The sequence below is a fragment of the Argopecten irradians genome, chromosome 7 (assembly GCF_041381155.1).
Source record: "Argopecten irradians isolate NY chromosome 7, Ai_NY, whole genome shotgun sequence".
NCBI classification, from domain to species: Eukaryota; Metazoa; Mollusca; class Bivalvia; order Pectinida; family Pectinidae; genus Argopecten; species Argopecten irradians.
Window position 1 is genome coordinate 40,072,199 of NC_091140.1, and position 26,001 is coordinate 40,098,199.

At 37.3% G+C, this 26,001-nt stretch overlaps 2 protein-coding genes across 4 annotated transcripts in view; one reads left to right on the forward strand and one right to left on the reverse strand.

Annotated features, from left to right (window-relative positions):
• Positions 1 to 1,198: 1,198 nt before the first annotated feature.
• Positions 1,199 to 11,574, forward strand: LOC138328422 (uncharacterized). Its single transcript, XM_069275224.1, has one exon. It carries the CDS (start codon positions 1,349 to 1,351, stop codon positions 4,253 to 4,255), a length of 2,907 nt encoding a protein of 968 aa, XP_069131325.1. The 5' UTR covers positions 1,199 to 1,348; the 3' UTR covers positions 4,256 to 11,574.
• Positions 11,575 to 13,643: 2,069 nt separating this feature from the next.
• The window catches only part of LOC138328423 (alkylated DNA repair protein alkB homolog 8-like), a 32,797-nt gene continuing 20,439 nt past the window's right edge, over positions 13,644 to 26,001 (reverse strand). For all 3 annotated transcript variants that reach the window (XM_069275225.1, XM_069275227.1, XM_069275226.1), the window contains 7 exons: positions 21,996 to 22,066; positions 19,528 to 19,778; positions 18,132 to 18,204; positions 16,622 to 16,777; positions 16,047 to 16,196; positions 14,264 to 14,386; positions 13,644 to 14,193 (listed from right to left, as the gene is read on the reverse strand). In XM_069275225.1, coding sequence (XP_069131326.1) covers positions 13,690 to 14,193; positions 14,264 to 14,386; positions 16,047 to 16,196; positions 16,622 to 16,777; positions 18,132 to 18,204; positions 19,528 to 19,778; positions 21,996 to 22,066 — 1,328 coding nt within the window. In that variant the 3' untranslated portion in view covers positions 13,644 to 13,689. The remainder of the gene's footprint in view (positions 14,194 to 14,263; positions 14,387 to 16,046; positions 16,197 to 16,621; positions 16,778 to 18,131; positions 18,205 to 19,527; positions 19,779 to 21,995; positions 22,067 to 26,001) is intronic.

Sequence of the window (26,001 nt, forward strand, 5' to 3'; positions counted from 1 at the left end):
TATAGAAAATTTTAAATTAGGGAACTCCTTAAATTTAAGAAATAAATCTGTTATGCCATCTTTTCGATGAAGCGACTGGATCATCATTTTCATTAGCAACTTTTAAAAATGTATATCGCGTAATTCTGATGAAATATATGTTCAGCATATTACAATTTTTAGATGACAGAAATACAAATATTGTACATACAAAGTTAAGACATCGATGTAGCCAGTTAAATTAGGACTTATTTCGTGTATCTTTGGTCATAAGTGTGAGAGTCCCTTTCATTGTTTCTTCCATTGTAATAAGTATTTCATGAAACTTGAATGTTGATGTTAGTGTGGCAGCGAGCTATATGCTGATTACATAAACCAAAGTTTTTTCGGGCACGTGCATCATTTATAAAGTGCAGTAAAAGATTTTTTTTTTTTTTTTTTTTTTTTTTTTGCATTTATCAATATTGTCTGGGTATGTCGTCTCTTTGTTTCGTCATTGTATGATATGATCAGAAGAAAACATTCATAAGTTGCAATATTTTTTTTAAAAATATGTTTAAAAATAGTTAATTTTAGCCTTTTCTTGTTTTCGGACTGAAAAGATTTACTATAGGACTGAAGCTTTTCTATATTTCAGTCTTTTCGGTCACGCAAAACACAAAAAAAAAAACCGCGATTTTTAAGGCGAAAAGACGAAGATTGAAGGCGCTAATTAGCGTGCATCCATTTCGTCTTTGCGTATTTGATTTTTTCGGGGCGAAAAGACGAAATGACACAAATCAGCCACCGTAAGTTTCGAAACCGTTTTTATCAACTAAATGTACCCTTTTTTATCATTTTCTGAATGAAATTGGGTTGACACCGATGTACAGTGATCTGAGAATTAAAGTTTATGTAAATTTTGGGAAAATCGTAACAATCTACATGATACTATACATACGACGAATAGAGAGCTTTGTATTTAATTTGAAGCGGACTAACGCACTGTACAATGTATCTACATGTACAGTGTGATTAAAATATCTGGATCATAAAAGGTAAACGGTGCACATCAAAAAAGTACAAGCAACTTAATTCAGATGTCAAATATCTCTAAAATATCTAATAAAATAATTAAATGATACAGATATATTGCCATAAACAACACAGTATACATATCTAGTTTAAGTTATATAATTTGAAGTATCGTTTCATTTAGGCTAGTTGTCAATGTTTATGGGGGAAATTCACAGTTATCTCTCTTGTTACGAACTCTCCTTCAGTGCAGCGGTATCAACTTCCGGTTTGCGAAAATGGACGAAATATCTCTAGAAAATATTGTAAAAAGTCAACAAATTACCGTAATCCAATGATGCATTTTTAAAACAACATGGATATGTCGATGCATAGAGTTATGAAGAAAGTGTTTGCATATACATCCGCTGAATTGTCATCAGAATTTTTGAAGAATTTCGATGATGTATCGACTCCACTGTCGAACGTTCAACTTTCAGAAATTAGTCGGGAAGCAGGGGTTGACCTGCACGAAGAAGATGGTAAATTTACCATGGCGGGGGATTGGAATTCTATGGTTTCTGCATACAAACTTTTGATAGAGTTACTCAATTCTGTGTATGGTATTCCTCCGGTGTCATTGGATTACGACGATGGTATCAGACAGTCAACGTTATCGAATCACGCTCAAGACAGTGTCGAAACAAACATAACTAAACAAATAGCAGACATTTACATGAGTAAACAACACGAACATCAAAAGGAGCTTACGTTTAAACCAAATGTTGCGAAAAGCAAGATTCCAGAACCGATCGTATTAACCTTTTCGTCGAAAGATTTCATGAACGAGCAAAATGCGGACACTGAAAAAGTAGCCGAAACGGACCCAATGTATGATGGGGAAACAGAAGATGAAGAAGGAAATATTTCGCCACCTGAAAACGTCGTGAATAGTAGTGAGGATGATGACAAAGATAATATCAATCTAGATTTAGAGGAGGATGCTTCAATAAACTATGTTCATAAGAAACAACAAGCAAACCGTGATGTTATTAATAGAAACAGAGACTTCAAGCATAATTTCAATAAACAAGAACACACTGTTACCAGAACAAAGACCAAACAAACTCTACGTGTTGATAACATAGCTAAGAAAATAAGTAAATTATCACCACCCAAAAAAAAACATAAAAGGAAAGGTGTTCCTGTGAAACTTCTCAAAACTTCATTACGTGCAAAATCTGTGGAAATCAAGCAAGAGGAAGGCGAGGAAGGTCCTAAGGAAACTGTCGAAATATCTGAAGAGGTGGTTGATGATGACAATGATGATGATGTTGAAGATGATGATGCAGATGACGGACAAGATCTAGAATTAGAAGTTGATGAAGAAGAGGATTGTGAAGATGAAGAAAAGGATGAAAAACAGGATGCCAATGATCAAGAATGGCTTCCAGATAAAACATTTAATGACAAAGCTGATGGGTTGAAAATAAAATTTGAAAGGAAATCTGGTAGGAATTCGAAGCAAACAAGGAAAACCAGAGCAGGACAAATTAAGAAATCCAGAGGGAAAAGGCCCCAAAATGTAGGAAAAACTTTAGATTACCCTTGCCCTTCATGTTCCTATGTGGCTAAGAAAAAAAGTCAGCTTGGTGAACATTATAGGAGGAACCACAGAATGAAGAAATGGAAGTGTGAACATTGTGACAGAACATTCGGTATTCATAAGGATTTGAAACGCCATGTGATGACACATGTTGAACCGCAACATTGTTGTGACACATGTGGTAAGATGTATAAATCCCTTCGGACATTTATCAAACACAAGAAAGTTCATGAAGAAGATTATGAAAAACCTGAATATCCATGTGATCAATGTGATAAAGTATTCAGCACTAAATATGTATTGAATTACCATATCAAAGCTGAACATATGGGCATCAGAAAAAGTTTTTTGTGTCCAACATGTGGAAAAAGTTTTACCCAGAAAAACTCGTATATCCAACATGCAAATGTTCATATGGGTCTGCGACCTCATGTTTGTAAGGTGTGCAACAAGTCCTTTGCCTATGAAAAGTCTTTGAAAGAACACAAATACACACATGATGAAGTGAAAAGGTTCAAATGTGAAGTGTGTGATAAACTTTTCAGGCAGTCTTCAGCCCTTGCCATTCACATGAAAGTACACAAAGGTGGAAAGGATCATCTGTGTGGAGTTTGTGGTAAAGGTTTCACACAAAAGCAGGCTCTGTATAGACACGAGAGAATTCACAATGGTGATAAACCATTCTCTTGTGGTCTCTGTGCTAGAAAATTCAGTGACACTTCCATTATTAGACGCCACATGATCTTGGTGCATAAGAGAGATCCAAAGAAATGGAGAGACGGTGTCATATCAGATTTGAAAGGGAAGGAAGGTTATTTTATTGAAAGTTTTGATGGAACAGTCAGAAGAGGAGGTAGGCCTATGATGATGAGTGGTTCGGACACGCCGGCAGATTTAGATAGTCATGATAAGGACTTCTCTAATGAACAAACAACATCCAACATAGAAAGTCAAACCCCAGAAATAATGTCAAGTCCAGAGGCTGAAAACAGGGCAGTGTTTAGTAATATTGTGGAGCGTATCATTGGTGCTACTAGTGACAGTGGAGACAGCTCAGAAAAAATAAACAATCATTTAGATAGTGTGGATTCAACCTCAGAACCAGTGGACAATTATATGTCTCACCAAGATCAGCAGCAACAGCAGCCATTACCACCAGTGACGACTGTACGACCTTTGTCAAGGTCACTCAATCAGGTGACGGCAGCTGCTTCGGCCCATGGCCTTTCACCTCAAGACGAACAAATGGCAGCGGCAACTGCCGAATACTTACGCAAACAAGCTCTTCTCCAAGCAGTCAGTACCATGCATCATCAGGAGCAAGTCCAGGCTCAGGGACAGTCACAAGGCCAAGGTCACGCTTCAATGCACCTGCCCCATCTTCCCTATACAGTTGATCCAACAGCTAGCATTGATCAGGTCAGCCATTTGTCTCACCAGTCGTCCGCCTATATGTCCAGTGTGGGGCCCGATAGTTACTCTGAGCTACGGAGAAAAGACGGTCGAGATGGTCAGAATTCTGATCACTCCTTCACAGACGTGCCACAACAAGTGCATGACTCTGGTCAGAGACAGTACGACAATAAAACTCCTGGTCAGTGGGCTGTACCCCCATTCCCTTACCTTTACATGCACCAGAACTATAACCCATTACAGTACCAAAACCAAAACCAGTGAGATCTGGCTAAAACATGCCTCTATATGGTCACTCTGATGTGATATCAGTTGTCTGCTCTTGATTATAGCTATCAGACAGTGAATAGTAACATTAGATGTGAAAATGACATTGGTTTATCTAAAAATGATAAAAATTTAATTTGTTTTCATACTAAATCCAACATTCTGATTGGCAGATACTTTTTCTTCATACTACTATGAAGAAAAATCTGAGATTGGTGCAAAAACCCGATGTTATCATGACGTCACAATAGAGACCGCGACATGGCGTATTGAATAAGGAAAAAGAATCCATTGAAAAATCAATGGAATCATATGTTTAAATGTATCTTTTCAAGTAGGCCGAAAAATTAATTATAAGCATTGATGTAACTACACGGTTTCACACAGTTTGCAAACAAAATTTCTTTTATACTCTGATGAAGTTAAAATATAATGACATTATAGCTTAAAAATATGACATTATGCTCATAGAAATATATGAAGCCACAATTAATACCTACCCACAAAAGCAGCTGACTTGTCATTACTGTAATCCTAATACACATGTACAATGAATTTTAATGTCAGTCAGGAATGTTACCTGGTATCCTGTGTCCTTGATTGTCAGAATGCATGCCAGCTAGATAGATAAATTGCATCTTGAAGCACAGGGACCTGGCACAAAATTTCTTAACCAACAGTATGCATATAATATATATATATATATATGTATACTCTTGGTTAAAAAAGTTTGTGCCATGTCCCTGTGCTTCAAGATGCAATTTATCTATCTAGCACAGGGACCTGGCACAAAATTTCTTAACAGTATGCATATATATATATATATGTGTGTGTATACTGTTGGTCAAAAAATTTCGTGTCATGCCCCTGTGTTTTTAAGTGTTACCAAGTCCTGTGTTTTTTTTTACTTTAATTGGTTAAAAAACAGAAAATAAGAATCCAGTTCTGTGTGTTTAGGAAAGAATATTTACCAGGTATTTGAAACATAATTATAATATGAGACTTATTTTGGGATGTTTATATTAATATTAAAGTTCACTTTTATACATTTTTCAAGCAAAACTTGTAAAATATATTGCTTTTACAATGCAATTTTATCTATCTGAAAAACATTAATTTAAAAGTTTTTACATCATAATTTCAATTGCATGTCCTGTGATGAATTCTTTAGAAGCAATTGCTGTTGAATATAAGATATAAATCTAATTCACTGACTTATTTAATTTATTTTTCTAATTCTCCAATATAGATGTTACTACATTGAGGTAAAGTTTAAGAACATCATCATCAGATGATGGGCTATTCAAATCACCTTTTGTCCGTGGTATGTCTGTCATTCGTCCGTTAACAATTCTTGTTACCGCTATTACTCATAAGGTACTGAAGAGCTACGTCTCAACTTTCATGCGCAGATTCCCATAGGTCCTTAGTTGTGCCTATTGAATTTTCGTACTGTTTGGTTAACAAGATGGCTGACAGGATGCCATCTTGGATTTTGACAATTGCAGTTAATTAACGCTATTTCTCAGAAAGTACTCAAGGGATCTGTCTCAAATTTCATGTGCAGGTTCCCCAAGGGTTGTAGTTGTGCATACTGCTATTTCAAACCGATCGGTGAACAAGATGGCCGACAGGTAGCCATCTTGGATTTGATAATTGAAGTTTGTTACTGCTCTATATCTCAGAAAGTACTGGAAAGATATTTCTCAAATTTAATATGTAGTATGTAGTTAAAGTTTGAAAAGCAGAGAAAAGATCGCTCCTTCTATTGTCAGAAGTATATTCTTTGGTGGGCGCCAAGATCCCTCTAGGATCTCTTGTATGTTTTTCATTGTCTGAAGGGTTAATGTCCTATCTTTAAAATCCAATACTTACAGTCTTTCACACTATTATTTTTACTGAATTAGTTTGTTTTATGGACAAAAGATTTCGATTTCACTGAAACAAGCAATACTATTGCAACCAATTTTAATGTAGATAAAAAAACCAACTGAATTTCAGTTTTATATATAAGTAGTTGCTTCTTTTATAAAAGTCTTACAATGGCCTATGATTGGAAGTCTCACATCGTTATAATGTTATGTAGAGTTACAATTGACGGATCGCCAGCTGTCAATCAAACCGCATGTGACTTTGTATTTTGTATTGTGTGTGCTACGATGTTTGCTCCGACATTGAATAGAAACACGTGCGTTTGTGAGCATGAGACGTGGCTATATTGCACCTGGCGATCGGTCAATAGGCAAGCTTTGGTGTTTGATCTAATTTGTAAATAAAATGATGGTGTGTAAACCTGTACCAAAACACATTAAGGTTTCCTATTGTAGATTGGTATGCAATGTTATTGGCAAAACAAATATCTTGTGCTTTAGATCCAAGAAAGTGATTTTCCTGTGTGTCCGTACCTTTCCTGTGTGTCCATACCTCTCCTGTGTGTCCATACCTTTCCTGTGTGTCCATACCTCTCCTGTGTGTCCATACCTTTCCTGTGTGTCCATACCTTTCCTGTGTGTCCATACCTTTCCTGTGTGTCCATACTTGTCCTGTGTGTCCATACCTTTCCTGTGTGTCCATACCTCTCCTGTGTGTCCATACCTCTCCTGTATGTCCATACCTTTCCTGTGTGTCCATACCTGTTCCTGTGTGTCCATACCTGTTCCTGTGTGTCCATATCTTTCCTGTGTGTCCATATCTTTCCTGTGTGTCCATATCTTTCCTGTGTGTCCATATCTTTCCTGTATGTCCATACTTGTCCTGTGTGTCCATACCTTTCCTGTGTGTCCATACCTTTCCTGTGTGTCCATACCTTTCCTGTGTCCATACCTTTCCTGTGTCCATACCTTTTCTGTGTGTACATACCTTTCCTGTGTGCCCATACCTTTCCTGTGTGTCCATACCTCTCCTGTGTCCATACCTTTCGTGTGTGTCCATACCTTTCCTGTGTGTCCATACCTCTCCTGTGTCCATACCTTTCCTGTGTCCATACCTTTCCTGTGTGTCCATACCTTTCCTGTGCGTACATACCTTTCCTGTGTGTCCATACCTTTCCTGTGTGTCCATACCTTTCCTGTGTCCATACCTTTCCTGTGTGTCCATACCTTTCCTGTGCGTACATACCTTTCCTGTGTGTCCATACCTTTCCTGTGTGTCCATACCTTTCCTGTGTGTCCATACCTTTCCTGTGTCCATACCTTTCCTGTGTGTCCATACCTTTCCTGTGTCCATACCTTTCCTGTGTCCATACCTTTCCTGTGTCCACACCTCTCCTGTGTCAACACCTTTCCTGTGTCTATACCTTTCCTGTATGTCCATACCTTTCCTGTGTGTCCATACCTTTCCTGTGCGTACATACCTTTCCTGTGTGTCCATACCTTTCCTGTGTGTCCACACCTTTCCTGTGTATACAAACCTTTTTCGGAAGTGTAAAACTGGTGCTGTTATTTGTTCTGCCATTTGGAATCTCTTTTTTGATGGTTTTGTACTACAAACACATACAACTATACCAAGACACTGTGTTATAAAGCCTGTAAGTGTGTATCTTTATATTTTATTGTGATCATGAAAGGACTGATGGTTACATTAATCACATAATGTACAGTTAGACTTTCCATTAGTCCACTAAACCTGCTTATATAATTAGGTCTTCCCCCCCTCCCAATACCCAGTAAGATGACCTGACATATTATCACAAGCCCTCCACCCTTAGGATGTGGGTTCGAATCCCATGTTGGGCAGTTGCCAGGTACTGACCGCTGGTTGGTGGTTTTTCTCCAGATACTCAGGCTTTCCTCCACAAACAAACCTGGCATGTCCTTACATGACCATGGCTGTTAATAGGAGGTTAAACTAATGAAACCAAAATCCACCTAATACCTGGTATATATATTAGGCAAAAATTAATAAAGCCTTATAATATAGGCAGGTTTAGCGGACTCACTTCCCATGTTTGATGATTTAATGGTAAATCACTGAGGACCTATAGTGGATGATTTTCATTTACATAGTTATTATATCTAGATTAACAAGCGTTTTCTTTCATTTCTGTGCAATATTTCAACTTTATTAATTACTAGCCTTACAGACTAGAGAATTTTTTTATTATCAGCTTTGTATGGTTTTATTTTGTGGAGTTTACTGAAAACATATATTTTCAAGTATTTTTACTGTGACAAGCATGTTGCTATCATGTATATATGCATTACATCCTCGATACTCCAGGGGTTCCAATCACTTATGATCTCTACACCCCTGGACTATCCTCATAGTAAAATTGGGGGCAGTTCAGCTGAAAACATCTGAACCAATCACAGGCCAGCAAAGATTTCCTTTGAAGACGACAGAGAGAGTGACGCCAAACATCAAAGCCACACAGCCAACCACAGTGTACCATTATACGGCTCTTTTGTATACATCAAATGACTAAATTACCTGTTCTGTTGTCTCCAATTTTACTATGAGATTGTCAGAGGTGTAGAGTTCATAAGTGATCGGAACCCCTGGAGTATTGAGGATGATATGCATTATAATAATATGTATGATATGTATTGAAGCCAAAGGCAAGTGAGCTTATGCTGTGATGCTTCATCTAGATCTGTTATCTGTCCAGCCATCTAGATCTGTCATATGTCCAGCTATCAACATTTCCCTATTAATGACTTCATCTAAAATATCAAGTGGCCCAGCTTCTAAGATTGTTCAAATGAATAACCTTGACCTTCATCCAAGGTCACAGGGGTTAAATAGGTTTATGTTTTACATAATGTAAAGCAAGTTCTTGAAGTTCTTAAACATGATGCCTAGAGACCTGATATTGGGCTTGCAGCATGTGGGGAGTCTTGAAGGGTTACCAAGTTTATTCAAAGTAATGACCTTATTTTAAAAAGTCATTCAAGGTCACAGGGATCAGATAAGCTACAATCTTTAATTAGGATTGTGCAATTATGTTAAAAGGAAGAAGAGTAAATTGTTCAAAAATTTTGTATGATGGTTCCCAAATTAAAACCATCTAGATGTACAGTGTATTCTTTTTAGGCAAACCATATTCAAAACTCAGAGACTATCATAATTCCCTGTCATCTAGATCTGTTGCGCACCTTTTGGGCAAACATGGAACATCTTGAAGGCCAACAACCTTTCCAAAGCAAAACATAAATGTGTCTTAAAAACATTAATAACATCAGAAAATATATACCGATGGCCTAAGATGAGGTTACAACACCAAACATATGCAAGATTTCTGGCGTAATATATGATAACAGGGGAGATTCATTTCACTGTTTTGCCTTCTCACGCAATAATAGTCAACTTCCGCGTGTTATTTATGGATGACAGCGGGAAACATAAAACGACCCGCATTTTGAAAATTTACATTTTATTTATTTCAATCATATTGTGCAGAAGGTGATAATACGTTTAGTATAAGCGATAAGTTAATAACTTTTGTGACTACGAAATTTTCAGTTTGGTTTTACATTTCCATTTTAAAAATTAAGAGCCGTTTCAGAAAGGTAGTGGGCCTTTAGCAGATTTTCTTTAGTCTTAAGTATGCATCAGTATTGATAATTGCAGGCGAGTTAATTGGGCCATATTTAATGGGGCTATAAGTAACTAGCCTTAAGGATATCTTCATTGCCCATATTGATAAATGGATATACCGGTCAGGTGAAAATAATGATGGTAAAAGGATTTAATTTATAATTTTTTGTTGCTTCCCTTGCATGTGTAGCTGATTGTTAATATTTCTAGCTTTCTGCACACTGATTACATGGTAAACTTTCATGTACCATTTCTGTGATCAATTGATGTAAAGATGTTAAAGTGAATAGTCGGGCATTGAAACCAGTCTAAAAGTGTCCGTTGGCCTTCCAAAAGTCTATATATATACAAAATGTATATATATATATCAAAACAACTGTCAAGTTCTGCCCAGTTTTGACCTTTGAAACTTTAAGGAAAAGCCCTGGGTAAATTTAGCACAGTTCCAAAAATAAATTCTGAAAGAGGCTGCGTAGGAATATCAACAAGGATAGGATGTTTTAGGATTGTTGTAATATAAATTAATTTCTTCGCATGCAGAGCGATTTTGGTGTTTTATTTTTCTATTTCAAAGGAAATTATACTGGATATATCAATACCATTTTACTGACTTTATCCTTCCTTTGCCCGACTATTCACTTTATTGGCTAGTTGAAGACTGAGGTAAATGTACAAAACCATGGTTTCAGTTAACAACATGCGAGATAATCGTTATTATACCATATGTTTACCTGCTTAATTGTTATGGAGTCTTTTTGTGATTCCTTTGCTGTTGAGAGCAGATATTGTTATTTATTTGAGTAAAAAAAAATTCCTTTCTTTATGGAATGTAATCTTTGATTTCGACATTTAACTTTGTTAATTTCTCAGAAAGCACTGAGGGGATCTAGTCCTCTCAAATTTCATATGTAGGCTTACTTTGGTGTCTAGTTAGACATGCTGTCCTTTATAGTATGTATTTTGAAAAAACAAGACAGTTGACAGACAGGCATCTTTGATTTTGATAGAAGAATTTTGTTAATACTCAGAATGTAGTACTAAAAAGAACATTCTGAAATTCCACATGTAGTTTTGTCCTGGTGCTTGGTTATGTATCTTGAATGATGGGGCTGGTTTGAATACAAGATGTTCAGCAGACAGCCAGTTTGACAGTTAAAAAGGTTTAGAATTACTATTTCTCAAAAATCTGAAGGTTTATTTCTCAAATTTCATGCATTGTACATTGTATGTAGTTTTGCCTTGGTGCCTATACTCATGATGTATATTGCATTTTGGGACCGACGGACGGCAATTTCTGGCTGCCATCTTAGCTAATTGAAGTTTTTGCTTTATATTTATGATTTTTATGCAGTTTCCTTCTACCAGTTTTGCTATACAGTTCATTACATTTAAATAATGATATATTTAAAGATGATCCATTTGTAAAAGTTTGTATCCCTGTGAGAATTGTCCAATCTGCCTTTGGAACAGAGATTGTAAGCCTGTGTATATCTATTTATACCAGTATGTATGTACCGTATATCACCTGTAATTATTAGGCACAATGTATAGCTTTGAATAAATAATCAGCCTATAAAAATGTGTATTTCTTGTTTCATGTCTCCGTATTGAATAGTTGTTTTAGTTCACAGTACATTCCACCATTATCTCTTTCTTTGATCTCAGAGACAATTGTTCACACATTGCCAATTTCTGAGATAAATTGTACAGGTCATCTTTCTCACCATTTTCATTTTATTCATGAGTATTCAAGTAAACTTAAAAAAAAAAAAAAAATTAGAGATGCTCCACCGCTGATAAATGGTATTTTTTCACTATCAAAAACAGGAGCAGACGATTAAGTATTTTTCTTCAGTTACAAAAATTACTTACTTTACACTATTACCACCATTGAAAAGTTTGAGCATCTAATTTTACTTCAAGTTAAAAATACAAAAATTAATTAATTGCATCCCATAAAAAATTCTGTGACACTAAATCCTATTTGTACAATATGGAATAAAGTACTGATTGCGCATGCACCAAAGGCGAAATGAATTGTTTCATATTATCTTTTTTTGTGTTAATTAGGCATATCTATACACGATTAATCACCAATTATTGTTCAAATGATGAATATTGTTTATACTCTGCCGGCAGTGGAGCATCTTTAACTTGAACAGGAATAATACAAAATGTCACCCCAGGAATAAAAACAACAGTATATTGCCGTTCTTCCATCTTTTTCAAGGGTGGGCTATTGAAATTGCCTTTTTTTTAGCTCACCTGGTCCGAAGGACCAAGGTGAGCTTATGCCATACCGTGGCGTCCGTCGTCCGTCGTCCGTCGTCCGTCGTCCGTCCGTCCGTCCGTCCGTCAACAATCGACTTCTTCTCCATAACCGCTGGTCGGATTTCAACAAAATTTGACTGGTAGCATCCTTATGGGCTACTAACTGAAAATTGTACAAATGATGGGGCTGACCCCCCAGGGGCCTGAGGGGCGGGGCCAAAAGGGGTCAATTTGGCTATTTCCATATAAACGACTTCTTCTCTGAAACCAAGCATGGGATAGCATCCATAATGCAATGGTAGCATCCTTATAGGGTGGGGATTCAAAATTGTACAAATGATGGGGCTGACCCCCCGGGGGCCTGAGGGGCGGGGTCAAAAGGGGTCAATTTGGCTATTTCCATATAAACGACTTCTTCTCTGAAACCAAGCATGGGATAGCACCCATAATGCAATGGTAGCATCCTTATAGGGTGGGGATTCAAAATTGTACAAATGATGGGGCTGACCCCTCGGGGGCCTGAGGGGCGGGGTCAAATGGGGTCAATTTGGCTATTTCCATATAAACGACTTCTTCTCTGAAACTAAGCATGAGATAGCACTCATAATGCAATGGTAGTATCTTTATAGGTTGGGGATTCAAAATTGTACAAATGATGGGGCTGACCCCCGGGGGGCCTGAGGGGCGGGGTCAAAAGGGGCCAATTTGGCTATTTCCATATAAACGACTTCTTCTCTGAAACTAAGCATGGTATAGCACCCATAATGCAATGGTGGCATCTTTATAGGGTGGGGATTCAAAATTGTGCAAATGATGGGGCTGACCCCCAGGGGGCCTGAGGGGCGGGGTCGAAAGTGGCCAATTTGGCTATTTCCATTTAAACGACTTCTTCTCTGAAACTAAGCACGGTATAGCACCCATAATACAATGGTAGTATCCTTATAGTGTGGGGATTCAAAATTGTGCAAATGATAGGGCTGACCCCCCGGGGGCCTGAGGGGCGGGGTCAAAAGTGGTCAATTTCCATATAAATGACTTTTTCTCTGCAACTTAACATGGGATTACGCTCATAATGCAATGGTTACATCCTTATAGGGTTGGGATTTGAAATTGTACAAATGATAGGGCTGACCCCCGGGGCCTTAGACGGCAATAGATGCGAGGTCAAAAGGTCAATTAGGCTACTATTTTCATATAAATTACTTTGTCTCTGAACCTATGTATTGGATAGCATATTTGTATGGTATCAATAGCATCATTGTATGGTTGTGATTCAAAATTAAACTTTGGGAGTCAATTTTGCTTATTTTTCTAATTGTCTGAGTCTTGTGATAATTACTAACAAAAAACCAGGTGAGCGATACAGGCCCTCTGGGCCTCTTGTTTTCTTTTTGCTGCTATTTTTTTCAAAAAGTACTGAAGGATCATTTGTATAATTTAGAGTCACCACTCCATGAGGATACTACATGTACCAGATCAATTCAGTTAATTTCTGACCAGTGGTTATGAGAAAGTAGTCGATCGGCTACTTGCAGCTGTATTGCATAAGATCACTCAATAAGCTAATTCAATACCTGGATATGAAATATCAAATAATTTATTTTTTTTCTTTCTCCCTATCCACACTACAACTTCTGTAGTATGACGGCCCAGTTTCCCTGATCGTAATAACTTTCTATGACTGTACAGTTGTCCAGCCTCTTACACAGTGTCTCTAGCTCCCCCTGTCTGAACACATGGTAGTATCTATGAAATACACACTCTCCCTGCTCCTTCTTTAACTGCCAGGGCACTAGCATGTCCTGTTGTTTGAACTTGGTCCGATTTTTGTGGATCTCCAACATATTACTAATACACTGTCCTGTTTCTCCACAACTCTCACATGTCCTTGGTGTTAATTCAGGTTTCTGATCACATGTAGAGGCTGTAATATTCACTTGTCCATCGATATGCTCATCTTCACATTCGTTTGTAACAGAAACATTCCCCATTTTTCCTGACTGTGCAGAAGATAATTTATCAATCACTTTATCTGATGAATGTAATTGTGAACTACTCCTTGCACTGTTATCAATGGCCTGTGTTGTTTGACTGTTATCAAAGGCCTGTGTAGTTTTATTTCCTTTAACCTCCTTCAATGGCCTGTGAACTACTCCTTGCACTGTTATCAAAGGCCTGTGTAGTTTTATTTCCTTTAACCTCCTTTAAATATTTTGACTTGACTTTATGAAGCTCCTGTTCCATCGCCCAGACATAGATCAGGACTTTTCCACCAGGACGTAGGATACGCAGCAGTTCTGATATTCCGTGTAATCTTCTCTCCTGGAAATGAAAATATAGAGTAGATGAACAAGAGGCCCAGAGAGCCTGTATCTCTCACCTAGATTTCTATGTTAAGAAATGTTCTGAATACAGATTTATTTCCTCACTGAATTAACCTCAAATTTCCCTATTGGATCCCACACCCCTCCTGCACCAAAGGGTCACAGCTGAAATGTATGTAAACTCTGTTCTCCAGCCCCCAAGAATGTCTCGGGTCTAATGTGCTTTTAAAATACTGCCCTGCATTGACCATCAGCTAGAAGCAGGATAGGCCGTCAGTCTTTTGTTTTCTAATTCAAAGATTGAAATTTGATGGTAAAGGTGTAATTATCAATCGTTTGTTTAATCATCCAATTATTGGTATATATCGGCTGTTTGTTTGCAATCATCCAATTATTGGTATATATCGGCTGTTTGTTTGCAATCATCCAATTATTGGTATATATCGGCTGTTTGTTTGCAATCATCCAATTATTGGTATATATCGGCTGTTTGTTTGCAATCATCCAATTATTGGTATATATCGGCTGTTTGTTTGCATCATCATCCAATTATTGGTATTGGTATATATCGGCTGTTTGTTTGCAATCATCCAATTATTGGTATATATCGGCTTTTGTTTGCAATCATCCAATTATTGGTATATATCGGCTGTTTGTTTGCAATCATCCAATTATTGGTATATATCGGCTGTTTGTTTGCAATCATCCAATTATTGGTATATATCGGCTGTTTGTTTGCAATCATCCAATTATTGGTATATATCGGCTGTTTGTTTGCAATCATCCAATTATTGGTATATATCGGCTGTTTGTTTGCAATCATCCAATTATTGGTATATATCGGCTGTTTGTTTGCAATCATCCAATTATTGGTATATATCGGCTGTTTGTTTGCAATCATCCAATTATTGGTATATATCGGCTGTTTGTTTGCAATCATCCAATTATTGGTATATATCGGCTGTTTGTTTGCAATCATCCAATTATTGGTATATATCGGCTGTTTGTTTGCAATCATCCAATTATTGGTATATATCGGCTGTTTGTTTGCCAATGCAAAGTGTTTTCCTCTGATGTCTTATTATTGCTTTCATGTTCGGATGTCAATATGAAATCATTGTATATTGGCCGAGAAAAGTCTAAATTACAAAAAACAATTGTTTTATGAATCGAAACACTTGCATGCAAAATGGATAATCCATTCTTTCAACGTTAACATTAGTTCCTAGCCGTTATTAATTAAGGGTTAATTAAGAAGGTGTTGCTAATCCGTTTTTATGATTTAATTTTATCATGTAGTTTACAAAATATTACGCACAGGATAAATTTTCGCGATCAAACAAATTTCTCGTAATTAGCGTAAATTTCCCCATCTGGTCAACGTTAACAGTAATATAAAGTTATCAAACAAAGTATTATACAGATATCAATAATTATGGTAAACTAAGTATTATATATACCATATTCGACCCAATAAGCGCCCATGTCCCTATAAGCGCCCCTCCCATTTTTTGAGGCCTTCATTTTAATTGCCCAGGCATAAATAAAGACTAAAAACTGTATAGATTTGCAATAATTTCATCTTATTAGCATTTTTTCAATTTTTTAAACGGCCTGGGCACTTATTGGGTCGAATACGGTAATATAAATCTACTGACCTCTGTAGAGAGATGGTGAAGCACGGCGATACAGAGACAAATGTCACATGCTCCAGACCTGATCGGAATAGACATCACATCACTGACAAATACTTGGAACTCTCGACTCCGGCAGATCTTAGCCAGGTTATAACTCCTGTCTGAACCAACCTAAACATACAAAGGAGATCTTAGCCATGTTATAACTCCTGTCAGAACCAACCTAAACATACAAAGGAGATCTTAGCCAGGTTATAACTCCTGTCAGAACCAACCTAAACATACAAAGGAGATCTTAGCCAGGTTATAACTCGTGTCAGAACCAACCTAAACATACAAAGGAGATCTTAGCCAGGTTATAACTCCTGTCAGAACCAACCTAAACATACAAAGGAGATCTTAGCCAGGTTATAACTTGTGTCAGAACCAACCTAAACATACAAAGGAGATCTTAGCCAGGTTATAACTCGTGTCAGAACCTACCTAAACATACAAAGGAGATCTTAGCCACGTTATAACTCCTGTCAGAACCATTAAAGATTAGATATATATATAAAATAAAAATAAAATTATAAATATGATATTTTGCCTTTTACCTCAAATATGTCCTTGTTGATACCAAGGTACTTGCCATTGCCACATCCAATATCTGCCAGAATGGAGCCTGTCGGCTGAGCCCGGATAAAATCTGCAATCTTGGGCCAGGGACTATGACGGGTTCCACTGAAATGGTCTGCTATTTCTTCATATACCTTCAATATATCATATGAAACTAGAATTTACAGTGAAATTATATGAACAGTTTTACTTTTCATTTGAAGGGAGAATTTGGTCAAGGTGTATTGAAAGGAGGGGTATCACTTTGGGCTGCTTTACAGCCACTCAGTGATCCGTAAATATTTTAAATGTAGATACCATAGGATCAGCTGCATATTGTATGATATTCAGAACATATGATTTTTTCAGGGTTCATGATAATTTCTGAGGTCAAAGTGTGAAATTATAAAATTTCCATCAATGAAGTCCTTACAAATTAAATGATATTGTTTGCAGTTTTTGTCTACAAATGATGGGTTTGTGAAGTTTAATATAGAAAATAGCCGAATATTTGAAGAAGTAGGTCATAACTGTGACCTAATTAAGATGGATACAACAGGCTTAACATGATTAGATCCTAGGATAACATGGACAAAGTGACAAGAATGTAAGTGACATTCAATCAATGGTATTGTCTGTCATCTAAGTATCCCTGGTTTTACGTGTTTGAGAGTAGATTTTGAAGTTATTGATGTTTATCTTAAGACAGATCTCAAAAAAAAGCAACACTGCTAGTAGGATGTTAGAATTGTGTCTGCTGTCCCATTGTACGACTAGTTATTGACAAGTCGTTTAAAGATTTTACCCCTGTGACCTTGAAAGAAGGTCAAGGTCATCCACTTTAACAAACTTGGGCCTTTCAGTTAATGAGAAGAAGTTATTTGAACACGGGTTGGACACGGGTCAGATGATTTACCTTATAGACAAGGGTCAGATGACCTACCTTATAGACATGGGTCAGATGACCTACCTTATAGACACAGGTCAGATGTCCTACCTTATAGACACAGGTCAGATGTCCTACCTTATAGACTCGGGTCAGATGACCTACCTTATAGACACAGGTCAGATGTCCTACCTTATGGACACAGGTCAGATGACCTACCTTATAGACATGGGTCAGATGACCTACCTTATGGACACAGGTCAGATGACCTACCTTATAGACACAGGACAGATGACCTACCTTATAGACACGGTCAGATGTCCTACCTTATAGACACAGGTCAGATGACCTACCTTATAGACACAGGTCAGATGTCCTACCTTATAGACACAGGTCAGATGACCTACCTTATAGACACGGGTCAGATGACCTACCTTATAGACACAGGTCAGATGACCTACCTTATAGACACAGGTCAGATGTCCTACCTTATAGACACAGGTCAGATGTCCTACCTTATAGACACAGGTCAGATGACCTACCTTATAGACACAGGTCAGATGACCTACCTTATAGACATGGGACAGATGACCTACCTTATAGACACAGGTCAGATGACCTACCTTATGGACATGGCTTTCCTCCAGGCATGCAGCATCAGCTGAGGACTGTGCCAGTTTTGTTGGATTTGGTTGCCTAAAAAACGTTTAGATAAAAAATAAATAATTCTGTCATAAATAATTAACAGGAGGCCTGTGTGCCTTCACGGTCACTGATACAAAATGTAAATACTATATTGGCCCACTGAATTCTGATACAAAATGTAAACTCTAAATTGGTCCTGTGAGTTCTGACATAAAATGTTAACACTATATTGGCCAACTGAGTTCTGATATAAAATGTAAACACTACATTGGCCACTGAGTTCTGATACAAAATGTAAACACTGTATTGACCCAGTGAGTTCTGATATAAAATGTAAACACTATATTGACCCTGTGAGTTCTGATACAAAATGTAAACACTTTATTGACCCACTGAATTCTGATATAAAATGTAAACACTTTATTAGCCCACTGAATTCTGATACAAAATGTAAACACTATATTGGTCCACTGAGTTCTGATACAAAATGTAAACATATTGACTCATTGAGTTCTGATTCAAAATGTGAACACTATATTGGCCCAGTGAGTTCTGATATAAAATGTAAACACTATATTGGCCCTGTGAGTTCTGATACAAAATGTAAACACTATATTGGCCCTGTGAGTTCTGATACAAAATGTAAACACTTTATTGGCCCACTGAGTTCTGATACAAAATGTAAACACTATAAATTGGCCCTGTGAGTTCTGATACAAAATGTAAACACTATAAATTGGCCCTGTGAGTTCTGATACAAAATGTAAACACTATATTAGCCCCTTGCACCAATCCAGATCTTTAAGTCAGTCTGGCCTTATGTGAGCATACAATTTAATATAGTGTGGTATATTACATTCTGTGACAACAAAGATTTGCCCTGTAGAGAATGGTATATTATATTCTGAGACAATAAAGATTTACCCTGTAGAGAATGGTATATTATATTCTGTGACAACAAAGATTTGCCCTGTAGAGAATGGTATATTATATTCTGTGACAACAAAGATTTACCCTGTAGAGAATGGTATATTATATTCTATGACAATAAAGATTTACCCTGTAGAGAATGGTATATTATATTCTGTGACAACAAAGATTTGCCCTGTAGAGAATGGTATATTATATTCTGTGACAATAAAGATTTACCCTGTAGAGAATGGTATATTATATTCTGTGACAACAAAGATTTACCCTGTAGAGAATGGTATATTATATTCTGTGACAACAAAGATTTACCCTGTAGAGAATGGTATATTATATTCTGTGACAATAAAGATTTACCCTGTAGAGAATGGTATATTATATTATGTGACAACAAAAAATTACCCTGTAGAGAATGGTATATTATATTTTATGACAATAAAGATTTACCCTGTAGAGAATGGTATATGGCGATTGATTCTGTCCCTAGGAGGAATGATCTTCCTAAAAGTATAGGATGTGCGAGTACTGCGATGTATGAGGGTCAGTCTACCATCGGCTGTCGGGATTATGTCAGATTTGCGTGGCGTGATCCCATGCGACCACAGATATCGTGATTCCCCTGTCATTATCAGTAGGCTGTTAGGCGGCAGTAGTACTGTCAGATGTTTACCGTTGGGGTGTCGGAAATCCATCAACACCTACCAAATACAGAACATTACTATCAACAGTTATCAATACTTTGGTAATACGAATAGTAAAAATTTGGTACAAGACAAATTGTTCAGCCAAGTTAAACCGATAACTAACCAATAACATATGAAGTTTTGTAGTGTTAAAGCTATTTCACAGACAATACTTTTCTTTAAGGTTGAGGCCAAAATGAACCCCACATGTGAAACAGCATTTTGTCTTGGTAAACTTGTGACTAAAGTAAAGAATACTACATCATAAATCTACCTTGATGTACATGTGGGTCAAACAGCAGTTAATGGATCAGAATGTCCTGTTTATAGTACAACAGGACTTATTGGTAGGAGAACAAACACCAGAATTCTCCCTCACTCACAGTTTGGTCCATTACAAACAATCAGTAATAAGAAATGTGGCCTATAACACCGATTCACTGTTGACTATAACATTGATTCACTGTTGACTATAACATTGATTCACTGATGACTATAACATTGATTCACTGATGACTATAACATTGATTCACTGATGACTATAACATTGATTCACTGTTGACTATAACATTGATTCACTGTTGACTATAACATTGATTCACTGTTGACTATAACATGATTCACTGTTGACTATAACATTGATTCACTGATGACTATAACATGGATGCACTAATGACTATAACATTGATTCACTGATGACTATAACATTGATGCACTGTTGACTATAACATTGATTCACTGTTGACTATAACATTGATTCACTGTTGACTATAACATTGATTCACTGTTGACTATAACATTGATTCACTGTTGACTATAACATTAATTCACTGACACTGTTGACTATAACATTGATTCACTGATGACTATAACATTGATTCACTGATGACTATAACATTGATTCACTGATGACTATAACATTGATTCACTGATGACTATAACATTGATTCACTGATGACTATAACATTGATTCACTGATGACTATAACATTGATTCACTGATGACTATAACATTGATTCACTGATGACTATAACATTGATTCACTGTTGACTATAACATTGATTCACTGATGACTATAACATTGATTCACTGTTGACTATAACATTGATTCACTGATGACTATAACATTGAATCACTGATTACTATAACATTGATTCTCTGATGACTATAACATTGATTCACTGATGACTATAACATTGATTCACTGAACTTTGACTATAACATTGATTCACTGTTGACTATAACATTGATTCACTGATGACTATAACATTGATTCACTGATGACTATAACATTGATTCACTGTTGACTATAACATTGATTCACTGATGACTATAACATTGATTCACTGATGACTATAACATTGATTCACTGATGACTATAACATTGATTCACTGATGACTATAACATTGATTCACTGATGACTATAACATTAATTCACTGTTGACTATACATTGATTCACTGATGACTATAACATTGATTCACTGATGACTATAACATTGATTCACTGATGACTATAACATTGATTCACTGTTGACTATACATTGATTCACTGATGACTATAACATTGATTCACTGATGACTATAACATTGATTCACTGTTGACTATACATTGATTCACTGTTGACTATAACATTGATTCACTAATAACTATAACATTGATTCACTGATGACTATAACACTGATTCACTGTTGACTATAACATTGATTCACTGATGACTATAACATTGATTCACTGTTGACTATACATTGATTCACTGATGACTATAACATTGATTCACTGATGACTATAACATTGATTCACTGATGACTATAACATTAATTCACTGTTGACTATACATTGATTCACTGATGACTATAACATTGATTCACTGATGACTATAACATTGATTCACTGATGACTATAACATTGATTCACTGTTGACTATAACATTGATTCACTGATGACTATAACATTGATTCACTGATGACTATAACATTGATTCACTGTTGACTATAACATTGATTCACTGTTGACTATAACATTGATTCACTGTTGACTATAACATTGATTCACTGATGACTATAACATTGATTCACTGATGACTATAACACTGATTCACTGATGACTATAACATTGATTCACTGTTGACTATAACATTGATTCACTGATGACTATAACATTGATGCACTGTTGACTATAACATTGATTCACTGATAATTATAACATTGTTTCACTATCTAAATGGCTTACCTGTGAACCTAGACTTAGAGACATGATCCCATCCTCAAAAGCAGCAGGTGTATCCACATGGGGAGGGATACCTGGGAATGAATTAAAGTTAAACAGTGTATCCACATGGGGAGGGATACCTGGGAATGAATTAAAGTTAAACAGTGTATCCACATGGGGAGGGATACCTGGGAATGAATTAAAGTTAAACAGTGTATCCACATGGGGAGGGATACCTGGGAATGAATTAAAGTTAAACAGTGTATCCACATGGGGAGGGATACCTGGGAATGAATTAAAGTTAAACAGTGTATCCACATGGGGAGGGATACCTGGGAATGAATTAAAGTTAAACAGTGTATCCACATGGGGAGGGATACCTGGGAATGAATTAAAGTTAAACAGTGTATCCACATGGGGAGGGTTACCTGGGAATGAATTAAAGTTAAACAGTGTATCCACATGGGGAGGGATACCTGGGAATGAATTAAAGTTAAACAGTGTATCCACATGGGGAGGGACACCTGGGAATGAATTAAAGTTAAACAGTGTATCCACATGGGGAGGGATACCTGGGAATGAATTAAAGTTAAACAGTGTATCCACATGGGGAGGGATACCTGGGAATGAATTAAAGTTAAACAGTGTATCCACATGGGGAGGGATACCTGGGAATGAATTAAAGTTAAACAGTGTATCCACATGGGGAGGGATACCTGGGAATGAATTAAAGTTAAACAGTGTATCCACATGGGGAGGGATACCTGGGAATGAATTAAAGTTAAACAGTGTATCCACATGGGGAGGGATACCTGGGAATGAATTAAAGTTAAACAGTGTATCCACATGGGGAGGGATACCTGGAATGAATTAAAGTTAAACAGTGTATCCACATGGGGAGGGATACCTGGGAATGAATTAAAGTTAAACAGTGTATCCACATGGGGAGGGATACCTGGGAATGAATTAAAGTTAAACAGTGTATCCACATGGGGAGGGATACTGGGAATGAATTAAAGTTAAACAGTGTATCCACATGGGGAGGGATACCTGGGAATGAATTAAAGTTAAACAGTGTATCCACATGGGGGGATACCTGGGAATGAATTAAAGTTAAACAGTGTATCCACATGGGGAGGGATACCTGGGAATGAATTAAAGTTAAACAGTGTATCCACATGGGGAGGGATACCTGGGAATGAATTAAAGTTAAACAGTGTATCCACATGGGGAGGGATACCTGGGAATGAATTAAAGTTAAACAGTGTATCCACATGGGGAGGGATACCTGGGAATGAATTAAAGTTAAACAGTGTATCCACATGGGGAGGGATACCTGGGAATGAATTAAAGTTAAACAGTGTATCCACATGGGGAGGGATACCTGGGAATGAATTAAAGTTAAACAGTGTATCCACATGGGGAGGGATACCTGGGAATGAATTAAAGTTAAACAGTGTATCCACATGGGGAGGGATACCTGGGAATGAATTAAAGTTAAACAGTGTATCCACATGGGGAGGGATACCTGGGAATGAATTAAAGTTAAACAGTGTATCCACATGGGGAGGGATACCTGGGAATGAATTAAAGTTAAACATTGTATCCACATGGGGAGGGATACCTGGGAATGAATTAAAGTTAAACAGTGTATCCACATGGGGAGGGAAACCTGGGAATGAATTAAAGTTAAACAGTGTATCCACATGGGGAGGGATACCTGGGAATGAATTAAAGTTAAACAGTGTATCCACATGGGGAGGGATACCTGGGAATGAATTAAAGTTAAACAGTGTATCCACATGGGGAGGGATACCTGGGAATGAATTAAAGTTAAACAGTGTATCCACATGGGGAGGGATACCTGGGAATGAATTAAAGTTAAACAGTGTATCCACATGGGGAGGGATACCTGGGAATGAATTAAAGTTAAACAGTGTATCCACATGGGGAGGGATACCTGGGAATGAATTAAAGTTAAACAGTGTATCCACATGGGGAGGGATACCTGGGAATGAATTAAAGTTAAACAGTGTATCCACATGGGGAGGGATACCTGGGAATGAATTAAAGTTAAACAGTGTATCCACATGGGGAGGGATACCTGGGAATGAATTAAAGTTAAACAGTGTATCCACATGGGGAGGGATACCTGGGAATGAATTAAAGTTAAACATGTGTATCCACATGGGGAGGGATACCTGGGAATGAATTAAAGTTAAACAGTGTATCCACATGGGGAGGGATACCTGGGAATGAATTAAAGTTAAACAGTGTATCCACATGGGGAGGGATACCTGGGAATGAATTAAAGTTAAACAGTGTATCCACATGGGGAGGGATACCTGGGAATGAATTAAAGTTAAACAGTGTATCCACATGGGGAGGGATACCTGGGAATGAATTAAAGTTAAACAGTGTATCCACATGGGGAGGGATACCTGGGAATGAATTAAAGTTAAACAGTGTATCCACATGGGGAGGGATACCTGGGAATGAATTAAAGTTAAACAGTGTATCCACATGGGGAGGGATACCTGGGAATGAATTAAAGTTAAACAGTGTATCCACATGGGGAGGGATACCTGGGAATGAATTAAAGTTAAACAGTGTATCCACATGGGGAGGGATACCTGGGAATGAATTAAAGTTAAACAGTGTATCCACATGGGGAGGGATACCTGGGAATGAATTAAAGTTAAACAGTGTATCCACATGGGGAGGGATACCTGGGAATGAATTAAAGTTAAACAGTGTATCCACATGGGGAGGGATACCTGGGAATGAATTAAAGTTAAACAGTGTATCCACATGGGGAGGGATACCTGGGAATGAATTAAAGTTAAACAGTGTATCCACATGGGGAGGGATACCTGGGAATGAATTAAAGTTAAACAGTGTATCCACATGGGGAGGGATACCTGGGAATGAATTAAAGTTAAACAGTGTATCCACATGGGGAGGGATACCTGGGAATGAATTAAAGTTAAACAGTGTATCCACATGGGGGAGGGATACCTGGGAATGAATTAAAGTTAAACAGTGTATCCACATGGGGAGGGATACCTGGGAATGAATTAAAGTTAAACAGTGTATCCACATGGGGAGGGATACCTGGGAATGAATTAAAGTTAAACAGTGTATCCACATGGGGAGGGATACCTGGGAATGAATTAAAGTTAAACAGTGTATCCACATGGGGAGGGATACCTGGGAATGAATTAAAGTTAAACAGTGTATCCACATGGGGAGGGATACCTGGGAATGAATTAAAGTTAAACAGTGTATCCACATGGGGAGGGATACCTGGGAATGAATTAAAGTTAAACAGTGTATCCACATGGGGAGGGATACCTGGGAATGAATTAAAGTTAAACAGTGTATCCACATGGGGAGGGATACCTGGGAATGAATTAAAGTTAAACAGTGTATCCACATGGGGAGGGATACCTGGGAATGAATTAAAGTTAAACAGTGTATCCACATGGTGAGGGATACCTGGGAATGAATTAAAGTTAAACAGTGTATCCACATGGGGAGGGATACCTGGGAATGAATTAAAGTTAAACAGTGTATCCACATGGGGAGGGATACCTGGGAATGAATTAAAGTTAAACAGTGTATCCACATGGGGAGGGATACCTGGGAATGAATTAAAGTTAAACAGTGTATCCACATGGGGAGGGATACCTGGGAATGAATTAAAGTTAAACAGTGTATCCACATGGGAGGGTACCTGGGGAATTAAATTAAACATGTATCCACATGGGATACCTGGAATGAATTAAAGTTAAACAGTGTATCCACATGGGGAGGGATACCTGGGAATGAATTAAAGTTAAACAGTGTATCCACATGGGGAGGGATACCTGGGAATGAATTAAAGTTAAACAGTGTATCCACATGGGGAGGGATACCTGGGAATGAATTAAAGTTAAACAGTGTATCCACATGGGGAGGGATACCTGGGAATGAATTAAAGTTAAACAGTGTATCCACATGGGGAGGGATACCTGGGAATGAATTA